The sequence below is a fragment of the Hyaloscypha bicolor genome (genome assembly GCF_002865645.1).
Source record: "Hyaloscypha bicolor E unplaced genomic scaffold K444scaffold_17, whole genome shotgun sequence".
Classification (NCBI taxonomy): Eukaryota; Fungi; Ascomycota; class Leotiomycetes; order Helotiales; family Hyaloscyphaceae; genus Hyaloscypha; species Hyaloscypha bicolor.
This window is the reverse complement of record NW_020194519.1, coordinates 436,701-454,389: the sequence shown is the minus strand read 5'-3', so window position 1 is coordinate 454,389 and position 17,689 is coordinate 436,701. Positions and strand designations below refer to the sequence as shown.

General features: G+C 34.3%; 5 protein-coding genes across 5 annotated transcripts; 2 read left to right on the top strand and 3 right to left on the bottom strand.

Moving 5' to 3' along the window:
- Nucleotides 1-2: 2 nt before the first annotated feature.
- K444DRAFT_483186 (ankyrin) lies at nucleotides 3-275 on the top strand (the record flags this gene model as incomplete). Its single annotated transcript, XM_024873041.1, has 1 exon — nucleotides 3-275. A coding segment is annotated over one exon (273 nt), but the record flags the coding sequence as incomplete, so codon positions are not given.
- Nucleotides 276-6,356: 6,081 nt separating this feature from the next.
- K444DRAFT_608387 (uncharacterized protein) lies at nucleotides 6,357-6,874 on the bottom strand. Its single transcript, XM_024879376.1, has one exon. It carries the CDS (start codon nucleotides 6,808-6,810, stop codon nucleotides 6,556-6,558), a length of 255 nt encoding a protein of 84 aa, XP_024741606.1. The 5' UTR covers nucleotides 6,811-6,874; the 3' UTR covers nucleotides 6,357-6,555.
- Nucleotides 6,875-8,929: 2,055 nt separating this feature from the next.
- K444DRAFT_520186 (uncharacterized protein) lies at nucleotides 8,930-9,874 on the top strand (the record flags this gene model as incomplete). Its single annotated transcript, XM_024874027.1, has 4 exons — nucleotides 8,930-9,131; nucleotides 9,198-9,320; nucleotides 9,371-9,585; nucleotides 9,635-9,874. The coding sequence occupies 4 exons, from the start codon at nucleotides 8,930-8,932 to the stop codon at nucleotides 9,872-9,874; spliced, it is 780 nt and encodes a 259-aa protein (XP_024741605.1).
- A 68-nt stretch (nucleotides 9,875-9,942) lies between these two features.
- Nucleotides 9,943-10,746, bottom strand: K444DRAFT_608386 (uncharacterized protein). Its single transcript, XM_024879375.1, has one exon. The coding sequence runs from the start codon at nucleotides 10,731-10,733 to the stop codon at nucleotides 10,002-10,004; it is 732 nt and encodes a 243-aa protein (XP_024741604.1). The 5' UTR covers nucleotides 10,734-10,746; the 3' UTR covers nucleotides 9,943-10,001.
- A 1,570-nt stretch (nucleotides 10,747-12,316) lies between these two features.
- Nucleotides 12,317-12,845, bottom strand: K444DRAFT_204303 (uncharacterized protein). Its single transcript, XM_024871024.1, has 3 exons — nucleotides 12,677-12,845; nucleotides 12,494-12,591; nucleotides 12,317-12,446 (listed from the first exon to the last, which is right to left on the bottom strand). The coding sequence occupies exons 1-3, from the start codon at nucleotides 12,792-12,794 to the stop codon at nucleotides 12,411-12,413; spliced, it is 252 nt and encodes an 83-aa protein (XP_024741603.1). The 5' UTR covers nucleotides 12,795-12,845; the 3' UTR covers nucleotides 12,317-12,410.
- Nucleotides 12,846-17,689: the final 4,844 nt, after the last annotated feature.

Below are 17,689 nucleotides of genomic sequence, written 5' to 3'. Positions count from 1 at the left end.
AGGACAAAATTGGTCAAACACCGCTCTCGCTAGCTGCAGAGAGAGGGCACGCGGCCGTCGTCAAACTGCTTCTCGACTCTGGCAAAGTCGACGCTGACTCGAAGGATAATGCTGGCCAGACGCCGCTCTCGCGAGCTGCAAAGAAAGGGCACGCGGCCGTCGTCAAGCTGCTTCTCGATTCTGGCAAAGTCGACGCTGACTCGAAGGATGAACTTGGTCAGACGCCGCTCTCGCGAGCTGCAGACAGAGGGCACGAGGCTGTCGTCAAGCTACTGCAGTCCCACTTCCGATCAAGAACAATCTGAATGACAATATTCGCATACGAGTCTTTGGGGAGCTCTGGGAGGTGAGAGGGAGGTTAACTAAACTCAACCTCTGCTCAATTATGTCTGTGATGGTTCAAAAGTATGAACAAGGTCAAATGCGGCCGGAGCAAATTGATTGTCTCCAAGGAGAGAAGAGGTTCGTAAAGAAAGCCCTGACTTAAGCTATTTACACAATATTCATAAAGTGAGACGATTTATAAAGTATGAAAGTCACCTGACCTTCCCCTCACTATATCCCTTGACACATCTGCATTCAGTGTGTTGGCAATTCTGGGATGAATCGCAGCGGAGTTTGGCATGTATAAATGAATTGTATAAACAATCTCGCAATCGCGCTTGTCAAGCTCCACTCGAATTTCGAACGATATTCGAGTTTGTTACTAGCCTTTTCGGGATTAAGACAACCGGAATTCGGTCTCTCGCGATTGGCCTGGGATATTTGGACACTGAAGAATGGCCTTACCGAGCTCTTCGGAGCTACGAAATTTAGAAGAGTTAATCTTGGTTAATGAATATATTAAGTCTTTAGAAGAGAGCATAAGTTTAAAGGATTATTTTGATTTGTCGGAAGTATTCACAACGAATCTCTAGGTTTAATAGTCGGTTTGAAGATTTTGTTTATAGTTGAATTGAAGTTAAGAAAATTTCAAAAAACTTTGGGAAACTTTGGCTATCTGCCAAGTCTTTATTCTCATATATTCATTCCGAAATAATACGCTGCCTAGGGGCGGCAGCGGATTCTGCCGGGGCACGTACACGACTCACCTTTCCTAATCGGGCAAGTACCACGTAACTCACCATAACCTCGTATATATTTATACTCTCTATATACTTCCTTTAACCTACCAAAAATATAATAAAATATTAACTTATATATAATATCTTCGCTCCTAATAAGCAAACTTGAATCCTCAGTATTAATAAGCTTTTAGTATTACTTACTATATCTTTCTAGTTCACCTTTTAAAATAGTATTCAAATAACTAATTAGGATATTAATATCTTTTAAAATTAACTACTAATATATATATCTTATTAAGAATAAGGCTTAAAAAGGCTTGTTACTAACGAGCTTTTTATAGCCAATATTATACTACTTACTAAGCTCTATAAGAAATCCTTTAAGCTTGCCTTAATTATCTTATTATTTGCCCTAAAAAATAACTATAGTAAGTATAATTTTTATATTAATAAAAGCTTATTATTTACGAGTTTATTAGAAGACTCTACTAGCCCTATAAATAAAATAGTAATATCTATTAAGATACTCAAGCCAAGTATTATTCTTATAAGCTATATTTCCTATCTAAAAAAGCTCGTTACTAATAAAGATTTAGGCCGCTATTCTAATACTTCTATATTAGTTAGTACTAGTAAATCTATTTCTCTTATCATATCTAAAAAGGTTATTACTAATAAGCTTTTAAATAAACCTCTTAATATAAATAATAAAAATCTGCTTTCTTATAATTATAAGTAGAAGCTCGTTATTATTAAACTTTTTATAAAGTACTATATTAATACTTTTCTTATTTATAACTAAAATAATTAAGTTATTAGTAATAACCTTATATATTATTATTCTTTTAATCTTCTAATAAAAGCGCGTTATTAATAAGCTTTTTAGATACCTATAACTCTTAATACTTCTTATTATACTATCTTATAAGAGACTTTGAACTTCTTATAAAATAGAAATCTTATAGTTATAGTAAGTCTATTTTCTATTAAATAAAGCTTATTACTAACGAGTTTTAGAACTTAGTTAATAGTAATTATTATATTACTATTACCTAAATTATCTTAGGAAATAAAGTATAGATTTGAATAAAAAGGCTTAGTAAAAACGAGAAATTTGTATTACTTTTCTTTAGTTTAATATGGCATTTATATTAGAAGAAGTTAAGATTATTTTAAATAAGATATTATTTTAGTAATATACTAAAGTTAATTAAAAACTCATTAATACCGAACTTCTTTAAATATAAAAAGAAGCCTCGTTTTTAGTAAACCTTTTTAAATATTTTATTTACTAATATAAATATACTTCCTTTTATAAGTATAATACTTTATATTTCTAAACTAATTAGGGTTTATAAAATTCTTTCTTAAAGTTATAGGATTATTATTCTAGCTAACTAAATACCTAATAATTAAACTTGAATTAAAATTAGTATTCTAATTATCCTAATTATAAATTCTTTTTAAGCCCTATTTCTTTTTCGAATAAAGCTATTAGTAGTTCCTTTACTAAAAAAAGTAGGTTTTATATAGCTTATAATTTATACTAATATTAAGAAAGTTATACCTAAAATATTCTATAAAAGTAGAGGCCTCCTAATTAATTATTAATAATAAGAAAATCTCAAAGAAATATTTATAATAAGGAAATTAAAAGAGATTTTATAAGTAATTTATTTCTCTATATAACTCGGTTTTAAATATTAATTTACTAGAATATATATTTTTATATTATATAAGATATTTTAATTTATTCTAAAAAAGTATAAACTAGATAAAGATAAGGCTTATTAATATTTAAATATAATATAAAGAACTTAGTTCCTATTTATTTATTAGTAATAAGTCTTTTAAAAAAGCTTATTTAAAATAATCTTTTTACTCCTATATTAATTTATTTTCTGAAATAGAAGATTTATTTTTAATTTTCCCTTTTTTCTTATTAAATATAGTAATATAATAAGCTTAAAGAGAAAGAATCTTATTTACCTATAATAAGTACTAAAAAGTAAATATATAAATAGCTTATATTATTTTCCGGTAATTAGGGCTATTTCAAATATAAATATATTTATTATAAATAAGCTTTTCCCCAAATACTTATTTAAGAAGGTATTAATTAAATTCCTATATTTTATATAAGTTCTTATAAGTTAAAATATAAGAGCTTATTAATACTTTACTTCTTATAGCTTATTTCTTATTAGTAATAAGCTAAATAAAATAAAATATTATTAGAAATAAGAATTTGTCTTAAGCTTATTTAAAGCTTTTATATATTTTGAAATAGTTAATAATAATAAGGGATTTCTCTATTACTTTTCTGTTTTATAAACTTGAACTTATTCTAAACTATTATAATATTAAAGGCATATAAAAGCAAACTAAAAACTTGCTATTATCCTTATTTTTAAAGTATATAAATAAATAGTAGTATAATTTCTTATTTCTAATAAGTTAAGGAGTTTCTTTAGCTATAATAAGCCTTTTAGTTAATAGATAGACTCAATTTATTTATAAATATATTATAGATATTTAAATAAGGCAGTATTAAGGTTTTCTTAGCCTTATTAAGGATATCTAAAAGTAATAAAAGTTATAAATTACTTATAAAACCTGGAAAAGATTATTAGAAATAAGCTTTTTATAAGGAAATTAGTACTAATAAGATATAAGCCTTTAGAGTTTATAATATAAGAGCAGATTTAGAAGTCTTAATAATTCTCTTTATTTTCTTTTTAATATTAATATCCTTTTTAATATAAGCTTAATACTTATTATTAATAAGCTATTCTTATATTATAATAATATTAGATTACTTAGTATTAAAGTTAAAGTTATTATTTAATTCCTTAGCTATATTAAAAAAACTATCTGTAATTATTATTTTGAAATTACTTTAATATAAAAGGTTATTAGAAATCAAAAATAGTAAAAAAATTCTCGGTATAAACAAGGCTTTCCTTAGCTAATAAGCTCTCCTAGTAAAGATCTTTATTTATATAAAGCTAATTTTAAATATTATTTTTACTTTTCTTTTAATATTATATTATTTATAATAAAGAAAGAAAAGAAGCTTTTTATAAGTACTTATTTATAATAAGAAATTAATTATAGTTATATATTAGAAAAGGCTTATATTTTACCTAAAAACCTTATTAATACTAATTCTTATATTCTTTTTAAGAAAACCCGGCTTTTATAATAGGCTAATTTTTATAAGCTTATTCTCTAGTATAAAATATAATATTAGATTGTATTCTCTTAAATATATAGTTAATATTAAGTAAAAAAAAAAGATTCGTTTCTATTAGGGCTTCTTTAGCCTAGCTAGTAAAATTCTTTAGTACTACCGAGCCTTTTACTAAAATACTTGGGCCTCTTACCAAATTCCTTATTAATAGTAAGCCTTTTAGTAAATTCCTTATTAATACCGAGAATTCTCAAAAATTATAAGATATTTCTCTTAAAATCCTTAGTAATACCGAGAATTTTCAAGACCTATAGAATATTATAACTAAATTCTTTAATAATAATAAACTACTAGCTATAGATAGGATTTTAATTTTCTTGGGGAAGTTTAAGCTTAATTTTAGAGAAATCTTAGTAATTCCGAAATAATTAAAGCTTATAGCTAAAGCTTTAAGATCTTAAGCTTCTTATATTACCTTTAACTTTCTCGGTAATAATAAGAAGTTAAAGCTAGTTCCTTGGCCCTTAGTACTTGCTCTTTCTTTAATAATTTATAGGAAAATATTAGAGCTTATAGATCTAGTTTATAATTAGGAATTTAGGGAAATACTTATTATAAACGGGTATTTTATTTCTTTATAATTCTGGCAAGCCTTATATAAGAACTACTTCCCTATTATATAGGGATATATTAAAGCTAGTTAGGGTAATTAGAAGGTAAAAGATCTAAATATCTAAGGAATTCCTTATTATTAATAAATCTTTCTAGTTTATATTTTTCTTATTTATATTATATAATTAAGACTAGAATAAGTTTTAAAAGAGATATAGGAAATAGAAGGCTATTTTAGTTCTTTTAAAGGCTATATAGTAGAATCGGAATATTCTTAATATAAAGGATATAAATAAAATAAAGAATAAAAAGAATTTTAATATCTTTTATCTTATTTATTCTAAGGGAAAGAAATAATATCTCCTAATAAAAAAGAATATTAATATAGCTTACTAGTAATAAGTTAGATATAATTTAGAGGCTTATTAATAGTATGGTTTTATATAGACTTTATTTATTACGAGAATTTTAATTAAATTCTCTTATTTTCTTTTTTTCTTTATTATATTTCTATATTACCTATAAGTTATTTAAGTAGTCCTAGAAAATACTCAGTAGTAGTAAGCTTCTTACCTGCCCTCTCCCTTTATTATCTAGATTTCTTGTTCTGGATAAGGAAATCCCAGAAAACTTTTTAGTATATACTACCATAAGCGGTAATATATTATTTACCCTGGAAATATTAAAAGCTCGGTCTTTACAAGAGGAAAAAATATACTACTGGCTAGCAGTAGTATATATTATGGTAGGGTTATAGTAGGATAGTAATAATTTCGATAGAACTTGAGATAACTCACCCGTAATAAGGTATTTAATTAAACTGAGAACGGGAAGCTATTATTACTATATAAGACTATAACTCTAGCTAATTTTTTCACGATAAAAACCCTCGTTATTATTATACTAATTAATAGAAGGGTCATTGCTACCGGGCATACGCTTTGAGCGGGCGGTGAGGTGTGGGGCGCTAGCCAAATTAGGGGCTAGGGGCTGGCAGCGTATTTTTGTGGGTGATAATTTTACATTCTTTGCAGATTTGGCTTGTTCTGCTAGAAAGAGAGATTGAGTTACTACTTCTATTACTATCTAATGAATATAAACGTCTTTAAGTAAGAACGAAATAAAATATTGGGGTTTTCTTAAAATGTTCTTTATTATTAATAATTATTACAAGATATTTCTCTTTAATTTTTGTTTTCATTTTCTAACCTCGGAATAGCAAATCGGTGTCTCTCCGGTTGTATCTTGATATACTGGAGGCAGGAGTGAACCACTTGGAGAGAACCAGGAAAGCAATGAAGTTGCTGAAACGCGACAAGATGAAAGCCCTCGAAGCACTTCTTCAAGGGGAGAGCGGGACACACAGCACTTGAGGACCTGAGACGGGGACAATTTTATAATTTCTGAACAAAACTACGCCAAACTTGCGGCCGCGTCACCGACCGATTTTGAGAGTTGGAGACTTTCGCTTCTTCCACATCAGATACGGTTTGATTTCAGTGCATTGGCATGTCTTAACAATTGAGTTCTGCGCTTTGCGCTGCATTTTAAACAAATCTCCTCACATGCCAACGTTCACTAACTCGCTCCCTGATCCCATCGCACTTCACGTTCTCCCACCTTAAATGGCCAATATTAAGAAAGTCTGAAAAGCGGCTGTCTTGCTTCAAGTACTCAATCCACTTAACCCTCAATCTCATGCTTGTCGCCATACCCAGTTCGCTTGATGTAGAGGATGGGTTCGGCTTCAGCCTCTGCCTCTGGGCTTGCCTCGCGCTTGTCTCCGTACCCAGTTCGTTTGATGTAGAGGATAGGTTCGGCTTCGGCGATGGGACTGGCTTTGCGACCTTGGATTTCGGAGAGGATGTCGTTGGCAGGTGCTGGAAGAGCAGCGGCCAGCGGGGCCGGAACCAGGATGAGGAGTGTGGAAAGCTGCATTTTGAAGCTTCTTGTAAGGGCTTGTAATTCAAAAAAATGTGGTTTGAGTGTGTCTAGGTTCGAGATAGGGAGGCTTTTAGAGATGAAGCAAGATTAAATATGAAGGTTGATTTGAGATATGTCAATCCCATGAGAAGATATAGTTGAAATTCTAATGCAGCGGCTCTTCCGGAACAGCATCCCGTTATCCCAGCTACCACCTGCCCTAATGAGACTAATTCTATGCTATGAGGTGGCAACGCTCAAACTCGTATCGGTCTGTCAGGTCTTCGCCGTCTCAGGAATGCCAGCCTATTCGGGACTTCCTCCAAGGTTCCAATAATGGAGTCAACTCCGCGAATCGCTTATATTGCAGGCATTGATGTGGGCCAAATAAGCTGCATTAGGGAGGTACGTACACCTGGAGATGCATCTGGGGAAAACCCGTGGCGTTTGACTTCACATTGGCGCGCGGTGGTGAAATTTGACTTGGCAATGGACGAGCTTCGGACATGCAATAATTTTCCGGCGGCGGCATTTTAGCTAGATGGGGCAGGTCAGTTCATTCTCAGCTGAACCTGTGCGAGTTGACAAAAAAGAATTTAGAAGGTTTAAATTTAGGGGGTGGGCGTTGAAGTCAACTAATCGCGAGGTTTCCACCAGTTTCGCCTATTTCCCTAAAAATAGGCGAGGTACACCGAAAAGCAAATTTCAGCGAAACGCAAATATTTTTTTATTTCTCTCTAACCACGCCTTCTCCTAAGAAATCCGAAGAAGCAAAAGTATTATTTAAGTAATAAAAATAAGATTTAGATACTCTTATTAAGTTTCGCTCACCAAAAATAATATTCTACGAGCAAGTTAAGAGTAAGGTGCGATTTCGATTTTCGACGCACGGACCAAAAAGACGATTTTGCCCGCGAGAAAATCAACTTGCGTTTCGCTGAAATTTGCTTTTCGGTGTACCTCGCCTATTTCTAGGGAAATAGGCGAACTGGTGGAAACCTCGTGATTACTGGTCAGGGCGGCCGACACGGCTACAAGAGTAAACATCCTGGGCAAGTTCTCGCTCGCCAGAGTGCTGAGTTGTTTTTCTAAATTACGAGTGAATCATGGTTCTTGATTCATTATCGTGCCTTGAGACGATCCAAAGCTTCACCCAGAGGTTTAATGGAGGCCACTAACCACTAACCGTTTGAACAGGGTGGTGGACTTGTAACGCTACGCGTAATGTTGTAAAGTACTTGAGTCTTTACGTATCGCAAGCTACTTTTTCGTTACAGCGCGTGCGGTTTTCTAAAGGGAGGTCCCGAGCTCTTCTGGGCTGACCAAGCTACTTTCAGGGCTTCCGCGGGGGCCTTTCGGGATTTTCGGGCTTTCTAGGCCTTCTTACCCTCTAAATCTGGCTTTCAAGGCCCGGGCGGCCCGGGCCTTAGGATATGGATCATAGTACGAACCAAACCCCTTTTGGGATGCTCCTTGTATTTTTTTCGGGCTTATCTCTCCTCTTTTCCTTAATAAAACGGGTTAGTTCGTCGCGTGATTGTATTGTAAGGTGTGATATACTCTCCACGTTGCACCCTGGTAGTAAAGATAATTTACTTTTTGATTACTATATAGTTCTCGATGATATGCAGAGCGCTTAGGAGGACATTAGCGCTGACTCGGGCTTAGAAACCGATAAGATATATATCCAACTGTGGGGTCTTCCATACCGAACTTCCTATCTGGGCAAGTCATCTCTCTACTGACTACATCTTGAGATGTACCCCTCATTCAGATAAGAGTTGACAGGGTTGTTTACGAGCAGGATCAGGTCGCCAAGGCCTAAGCGAGCCCCTAAACTGATGGATTCGGTCATTTTGGGGAAACACCGCCCAAGGCAAGGTGTAGCTGCTGATTGAAACCCCGCGAAGGCTTTCTTGTGGTACTAGGCTAGGCTCTCATTGTCTCATCGTGTAAGAAGTTAACCTAAAGTTATTGCCGGCACGATGTATGCTTGATTTCTAAGACCGGTTGCAATCTTGGTATTAGTCAATCTTGTGCCGTGTTTTGAAACCTTTCTCTCCAACTTGATGTCCCGTCAGTGTTGAATTTTCATCAATACTTGGATGCGAAAGAATAGAAGACTTACGCCGGTATGGAGTTCGACGATTCCGAGTCAGAGAGCTTTCTTCCCCAGCCAATCTCCTCCGTCATTGGGAAACGGAGGATTATCTCCAACAAATTCGCCTTGTTAGGATGGATCCTGGCCATAATATCAATTGCTAGCAACTTCCATTCGTGGATAACCCCGAAGAAACTCACGGATATCGAGTGCACGCGGCAGCTCAACGCATGGTGTAAGTCGACAGAAGAGGGGACAATAGAATAGAAGTGAGATAAACAGCTGATGTAAATTCTTGTAGCTCCGGTGTTTGATATTGTAGAGTACGAAGACGTCCAATTTTCGAACACCTTCTACCAGCCAAGTGCATATAGAGGTAAACCTACACCCAAGCTTGAGAAATCATGGAGCGACCTCTGGAAGAGTAAGTTCATCGAAAAGCTCTTACAAGGATAGAAATAACAGAAGCAACAGTCGGATCGGTTGACGTTCCACTGGAACAACTTCCCGCATTGAACAAGTCGAAAGAGCATAATTGGTTCTACTCAGAAAATGGAGGTGTATTAGCTGGTCTTGAAGTCTTTCACAGCCTTCACTGCTTGGATATGGTTCGACAATATACGTACAAGGACGAGTATGATTACAGCGACAACCCGACGTTCCAAGATGATGACGAGTTCTTAAGAATTGTAAGTTTCCTGATCTTGTCAACAAACATATTTATTGACACCCTCACAGCACGTCGATCACTGCATAGACGCTCTAAGAATTCGGTTGATGTGTTACGCAGATGTGACACCCTTTTTACACGTGCTGGAGCCCGAAGCGGAGTTGGGAGCAACACCCGATTTTAACACGCAGCACAAATGCAAGAAGTTTGACAAGATCCAGGAGTGGCAACGAGCTCACCATGCCAGAGCGGCTGCTGGGCAAACCGAGGCTCATGGACACGAGGTTCATGGACATGAACATTCATAGCATTTGAAATGTCAAAACTCACGTACCGTAAAATAAACAAAGCACCTCACTTCGAACAGCATTCAATCGCTTCTTTTGAGTTCAATTTCGTGTTAAGATATAAGTTTTGTGAGAATAACGCCATTCTTCATGTCCACATACATTGCGGGAATTTCATCGCAATGATCGTATCGGTAGCCATTTTATCAATTCCACCTTCATCGCCTTCCATTCCTAGCAACATCATCTCACAATGTGCCGTGTGCCTATACGCTCCAATATATGTATCCACGACTCCCCTCTCATCCGTACTTCCTTGACCTCTGAGCAGTCCTCGATGCAGCTTCCTCCACATATATGTACAGTGATACATGTGATATTCCCTCGTAACATACAGTTCTCTGTGGTCTCCCTTTGAGACTTCATGCAATGGCACGGGATTGTCCTTTTCTGCATCTATCCACCATGTCCAGTTCCTTAATCTCAAGAACTCTGTCGTGAGCTCCGTTTCTGCGCAGGCGGGTGGGAGCCATGAGAATGACATGAGGTCGAATGTGCAATTTGCTTGACGGGCTGAGGATGGTGTGTCACCGCAGAAACCAAAACGAGCCCCTGGTTGTGGAAGAGCTATTCCTGAGGGTTGCTGGGGACCAAGAAGGTGCAGAAAGTACAGTGCGCATCCAGAGAGAAGCATGCTAAGGAGAGCAGTAACCACAACAAGAGTAACTAGGCTCGATGTCGTAGCTGGGATCCATATTCTTCGACGACTGTAGTGTAATTCGTCTATTCTTCGGTCTTTCTCGTCCTCGTATTCATGAAAGATCAAGTGGTCCTCCTCAGCGTTCGAGTCTGGCTGCGAAGGCTCAGGAGCTGAAGCCATGACAAGATTTCCGGAAGGGAGCAAGGAGGATGAGAGAACTCAGTCGACAACCGAGTGAGGGGCATTGTATGAGTGGCGCTCGTTGCAGCGTAGCTAGTGTGCGGCAAATGCTGGCATGCATCTCACTAAATCGGTCTCTTTGGGGCTTACTGTGCAGACCTGAAGTTAGCTGCCTACCAGTGGGCAACTCCCTAATGACTAAACTTGCAGTGGTTACTTTTCTGATTTAGTGAAGACCTTCAGAAGTTCTTCGAGTCTTTCCCTCTTTTTTGGTTTTTGGAAGATTGATATTTTGTTGATGTTAAAATATTAATAATGTTGTCCAGAGGTATGGGTTGCAAATCATATCTTCGCATTTCCTTCACTAGCCGCATGATTTGAAGCCGGCATTGTGACCATTCACATTGCTATCGCTTCGGCAACCGATAAGAAGTGCATGCATTTACGAGGTGCAAGTGGTGCAACCGAGTCCCCGGTGGGTCCTCAAAAATCCTCATTCGCACCCCTGTAACTCACCCGGTGGAGCACACAGGTTAACCCAGTGCGCTGCTTGCCGGTGCAACCTTCCTCTTAGGGAACTTCACTTCCTTGGGTGATAGCTTCGAAGATCAGGGATTCCGGCCCTTTTGAGAGCAGAGGCAGTTGCGATAGCCCATTATGATACAATATTACCTCTTTCAAATCGTGAAGGGGAACACCTCGCGGTGGCACCGTTGAAAGGGTTCGTTGATGAACGCTTTGGTTGAACGCTGGGGTATCGATCCCAAGCGAGATTGTCCCTCAGGCTACGAAGGCGGGCGGCATTAAAAACCGTCCATCCGCAAAAATGCGAGGAACACCAAAATCGCTACGTTTAGAAAATTACACCAAATCTCAACGTAATATCTAAAAGTCTTCAAAATAGTTTTGCGAGATAGAAAGGAAGCAGATGTAACTTTCGTAGAATTTTTTCGATTATTAAATGTGATACGGAATTACAAGAAATTCTTATTGCGAGGGTCAGGATTGCGCCCGCGCTCGCTTAGCGAATTGGACGAATTTTAATGCCGTCTGCCTTCGTATTGCTGCCCGCTCTTCGCAATTAATTATAGGAAGCTTATAGCGTACTCCTTCTAGATTTACAAATAACTTCATATCTACTAATTATAAAACAAAACCTTCGATTGCGCATATCCTCTACTTAATTCCGCCTCTCTTGTAATATTTCCCACGAGAGATTTGGACTTAAGCTCGTATTAATACGGCATGAAGAAGAGTAGAGTTTTCGGAAGGCTCGCTTAGGATCGATGTGGATCGATCCACGCGATCATGGATCGTTTCCAGGCCTGTACGGTATAGTTAGTTTAGAGCCTTTGCAGCACCTTTAGCAGTGAAGAAATGATAGTGTGACTGGAGAATATGTCTGATGCGTAAATGCTGGTGCGAATAATAACGTGTTGCTTGCAGCGGGTCGTGGGTGTCCTTATGGGCTCGCCTAATCTAAGGGGGGAGTGATTCATCTACGCGAGGGGTGTTTGCACCCATAGATTTTGCAAAAAGGGGTTTCTGGGGACCGAATTCTCAGAATATTTGGAGTGCATAAAGTTGATATGAATGTGAAAGTTGCATAGAATCGTAGTTGTCTTTCTAGGGCTGGGTTTCAACGCAAGCCACACTCATCACAAGGATCCCGACACTTCACACAAATTCGCGGCAATAGAAATCACCATTATTCTACTTGAATCAGCGCACGATTTTCTGATTTCCGTACCAGAATTTACCTTCACACAGCATCTTGGAGTCCTTGCAATCATGCTCTTTGAGCTACACTGGTAGTCCGGTATACTGGCTGACGGGTCGGTAAACGTTGCATCGACGCCTTCATGTCTGGGATCAGTTTCAAGATTCTTCAAGTTCATTTGATCAGACAAGATGCCATGGTAGGCTGGAAGAATAGAACGTACAAACAGTCTGGATATCAACAGGCGAGAGGCAGCATTCTCCGGTCGAGCCTCGGGGACAGGTGAAAGTGTTGGCGGCAGACGCGAGAAGCACTACGGCGAAAGAGAATACAAGCTTCATTTTGCAGACGGAACGCAATATGGAAAGGCTTCGTAGAAGGGCTTGAGTAAGGTTGCACTGGTTGGACTCTGCCTACGTCGAGTCAAACGGTTCAAACGGTTGTATTTATACGCCGAGCTAGAATCGCCGTAGGATGCGAGACGTTGCACAGCATAGTATTTTTAATGTTTAATTTGAGCTTCCGATATGCTGCAGCGAAGGAATCCTAAGTCAAGCCAGAGTGAGCCAAAAATAGCAAGAACTGGTCGGGGGCAGGCTGGGCAATAATACTTCTGGTATCGATAAGGTATTAATACTGGATGGTATTAGTTAGGTATCGCAAGAATCGATACGTATTAATACCGAATCAATACTTAGCCTAAAATTATCTCTTCCATTTATTATTTAATTTATATAATAATATATTTGTATATGATTTCTTTATTTTCTAGTCTTTCTACTAAAGAAATTACTTAATATTATTAATAAAAGTTAATATTATCTTGATTTTAAAATGGCCCTTGTATTCGGAGAATTTAGTATCATATTCGTATCTCTTATCGGAACGCTTATTATAAGCGAGCCTCACGAAAATCTCAAAAGCTATTTTTTGCTTAAAATAGCCGCATTGAGACGAGTTTTAGTCTAAACTATAAGATAAGTAGCTAAATAGAAAGCCTAAATTAAGTAGATTATTTGCGCTACCAAAAGTTTTCTTATAAGGGAAGTGGTTCTAAAGTTAATTGCAATTAAAGGGGGGAATTGGGTTCCGGGAATCAATAGGAATCAATACTTTATTAATAGTATTAATACCTTACAATTCTGGCATCGATACCTATCAATATGGCAGGGGTCTGTGCGGAGGAAGAGGTATAAGACTAGGGCTTCCCCCCCCCCCTTTATTCTCATGCAAGCTCAAGCTTTTCACACTTGTTTTTCAGGGTCTCTGAGCGCTTTTTCTCTATTTAAAAAGCTCTCTTTTTTGTTCCTACTTATAGAGTCTCGATTACTAATCCTATCTCTCGATCCCTTATATACATACTTTATTAGTTCTTAGTTCCCTCTCGATCCGGGAGCAATATTACTAACAAAATACCTGCATTTCCTCTCCCTTACCGTAATATTATCCAAAAAGAGGCATTAGGCCACCTATAAATATTAACCCGGTACCAACTCCAAGATTCGGCCTCCAAAAACCCCTTATACCGCTAGGGGAAGCCTCAAACGGAAAATGCTTTATCCCGAAAGCCCTACTAGCCCGAAATCTTACTAATTATTATCTCCCACACCTTACTTCATATTAAGAAGTAATAGAGAGATTAATAAACCTCGGATCCCTAAAGGGGCTATTAAATAATAGAGTTCAGCCTTATAAATACAAATCGTTTTACTATTTACTATAAAGCTTGCTCTATAATATATAATTACTTTAGTCTTAAATCTCTAATACTTAACTTCTATAGATCAAGCCCCTAATAACCTATACTAGCCCCCCGACCCCCTAGATACCCTCTATTAACTCTACCTAGAATATTTCCGGCCCTCAGAACAGCTTCTGTAATACCTAATCCCCTCAGGTTACTACCCCTTAAAATATACTAAACTACTAAAACGGGATTTGTAATACTCAAGTATTCTATATTATAACTTCCTTTTACTCCCAAGATTCCTATACTAATACCTGAAATACTTCCGGATATTAGATTAACTACTAAAATATATATCTATATTAGAACTAAATTAACTAAATTCTTCTAGAACCCAAAACAGACTGAAATACAAGCGGTTTTAGTAGCCGAATACTCAGATATTCCCGGTTTCAAAAATATAGCTCCTGATATATAAAAGCGTTTTAATTTAATATCTCCTAGCCTATATTTTCTAGCTAAAATAGTTTATGGTTTTAGCCTCAGAAACTACTAAGGCCTGCTCAAGTTATCTCTCTATAAGCCCAGTATACTATTTTTAGCCCTTAGTATTTCTTTACTAGTTCCCTGCTTTTACTCTAATCCTACTACTATCCTACTATAGTTATTAGCCTTAAGGAACCCTTAATAGATATTTCCGGATTACGGTAGAGCCTTATTAAGCCTAGTCTAGTATAAACTTATTTAAATCCTATTACTAAACCAGATCCCAGAATAAGTCTATAGTTTTTATCTCTTCCTTAATCCCCGAATTATCTTCTATTATAGAATTAATTTTTTCTAGCTCTAATTTAGAAAACTAGAACTAGTAAACCGGAAATGATTTATTAGGCATATCGGATAAGAATTCAGAAACGGAATATTAGATTAAGCTTATAAAAAGAAACTCGGCTTTTTCTAAAAGGCAGCTTTAATTAATAGAAACTATACTCTCTATAAAGAAATAGTAAACCAAGTAACCCGTAATTATAAACCCTTTATTAGCCGGCCCTTTAAATCTAGTAAAATAGCCTGTAACTATAAAGCCTCTCTATATAAAAACCCTATCTAAATTAACTAAAGTACTTGGAAAAATGGCCAGAATTCGCTTCTATATACCTGCTAGCTTCCAGAACTTCTCAGGAATAGTAGCTATAGAACTATTTTCTTTCTAGCTTTTTTAGCTAATTATAGTAACTCTAGCTACTAATAATTAAGATATTACCGGTATATCTAAGAAATAAATTCACAAATAATATTAATTAAAGATTAAAGCTATTAGAGCAAAAATATACCTTTAGAATACTAAAGTAAATAAACTCAAATACTATATCTTTTTCTGCTATATCCAAATAACTACTATACTAGCCCTAACTATAACTTTTTAATCCGGCCCGGTTCCTGGAACTAGTATTTTAACTTATTACTCTCCCGGAATTCCTTTTCTATTTAATACCAGAATACTAATCTTAATAAACTAAACTATAACTATAAACTTTGCTTTTTTATTTCAAGTCTTATAGGAAATAAGTAAGATAAAATCCTCTCTTATTATATTTATTATAGCTTATTATATCGGAATTAATATAGCCTTAATTAATAAAATTATTACTAATACCTTTATTTCTGCTAAGCTATATAATCTCCAAGTTAGTATTAGTAGAAATACAAATATAAATAAATAGGTAATATATTAGAAAGATAATATTCTTATAATTAGTTTTTTAGTAATAGAAATTAAGAAGTTCGATAATAACTCTATAATCTAGTTAGAGAATTTTAATACCTATATATTAATTCTATTTATATTATATAAATATTATTTTATCTTATTTTTTACTATAATCCGGTTCTATTATATAATTCTCGAACTAGAAGTAATATATATCTAGAAAGCTATTTTAAACCTTATTCTCTATTATTACTAGTATATTATTTACTATAGTATTACTAATACTATCTTATAAGACAAGATTTCTAATAGCTATACTAGTATCTTTCTTACTATTACCTTAATAAGAGTTTACTAGGGCTACTAAGACCCGAGCTTATTAGGAAAAACTAGAAGCCAGAAATATGAATTCTATAAGAGAATAGGATTTCCGGCTATAGGTTCCTAAAAAAAATTAGCTTTGCTTTAAATAAAATAAGGAAAAGAATAGCTATAAGAAACTATATTATAATAGAAAGAAGTATATTTATATGAATTATAGGACTTCGAAATATAAGAAGTTCAAGTATTATAAGAAATAAGAGTTAATAGAAGAAATAGCTAATTTAGAACTTATAATTTTACTTAATAGCTTTTAGTATATACCTGCTTTCTTATAACCTAATATTTTTATTTTCTTCTAATTCTTTAATAAGCTATTACTTTTTCTTTCAAACTTCCCTTCTCTCTTTATAATTCCTATATAAGATATTTTTCTTTTTTACTATTTAGATAATCTTTTATCTCTTTTATATAGTATTCTTTTTTTTAGTTATAAGCTAGGCTATATGAATTCTTTATAGTTCTAATTATTAAAGAACCTTTTCTTAGTATTTATTATATCTAATATAATTCAAGATTAGCTATAAGAGAACTTTTTATTTAGAAGAATTATAAAGTATATTATTCTAGAATAAGTAAAGAAAACAGATATAAGTTTATTTTCTTATTACTAGGCTTAGTAAATAAATATAATAGGGGTTTCTATTATATTTATTATCTTTTCTTCCTAAAATATACCTTAGTTAATAATTATATTCCGGATAAATATAATAAAATTATATATTTCTTAATAAATAATATCTTTAACTTAGTATATTAAATAAATTATAACTATTATAGGAGGGAAACTATAATAAGACAAAAACCTATATAAAGTATATTAGAGTACAAAATATAACTTAATAGTAAATTAATAAATTAAAAGTATAAATAGTATATAGTATATAAAAGCTTAATTAATTAAATACTTATAAGGAATTATTCTCTAAGTCTATAGAAAAACCAGCTTTCTTATATGATTTCTATAAGTTATATATAAAAGACTATAGTCTTTATTATATAATCTAAACCTTAAAACCGCTAAAATAATATAATTTTTAATAAGTATAACCTATTATACTATATCCGATCTCTTATTTATTTATACTTATTTCCTAAGTACCAAAAATAATAGAAAAATCCTATTTAGAGTCCGAAATAATAAAATATTCAGGATCTTTCTCTATTAGTTAATCTAATTTCTTTTCTATATATCTAAAATAAGACTTATTACTCTTAAATAGTTTTATTTCATACTCCCGAATTTATTTAAAAGTAATTCGAACTCGCTTAGCTATATTCTTATACTAAATCCAATATAGTTCTCTATATTAATTAGTATTTGCTTTTAATTATTACTTAATTTCCGCCTTTACTATAGAATATTAAAGAGGCTTATTATAGTAAATTATATTATAAATCACACTAATATACTCTAAATAAATAGCTTCTTTGAATTTCGTATTATTTACTATATT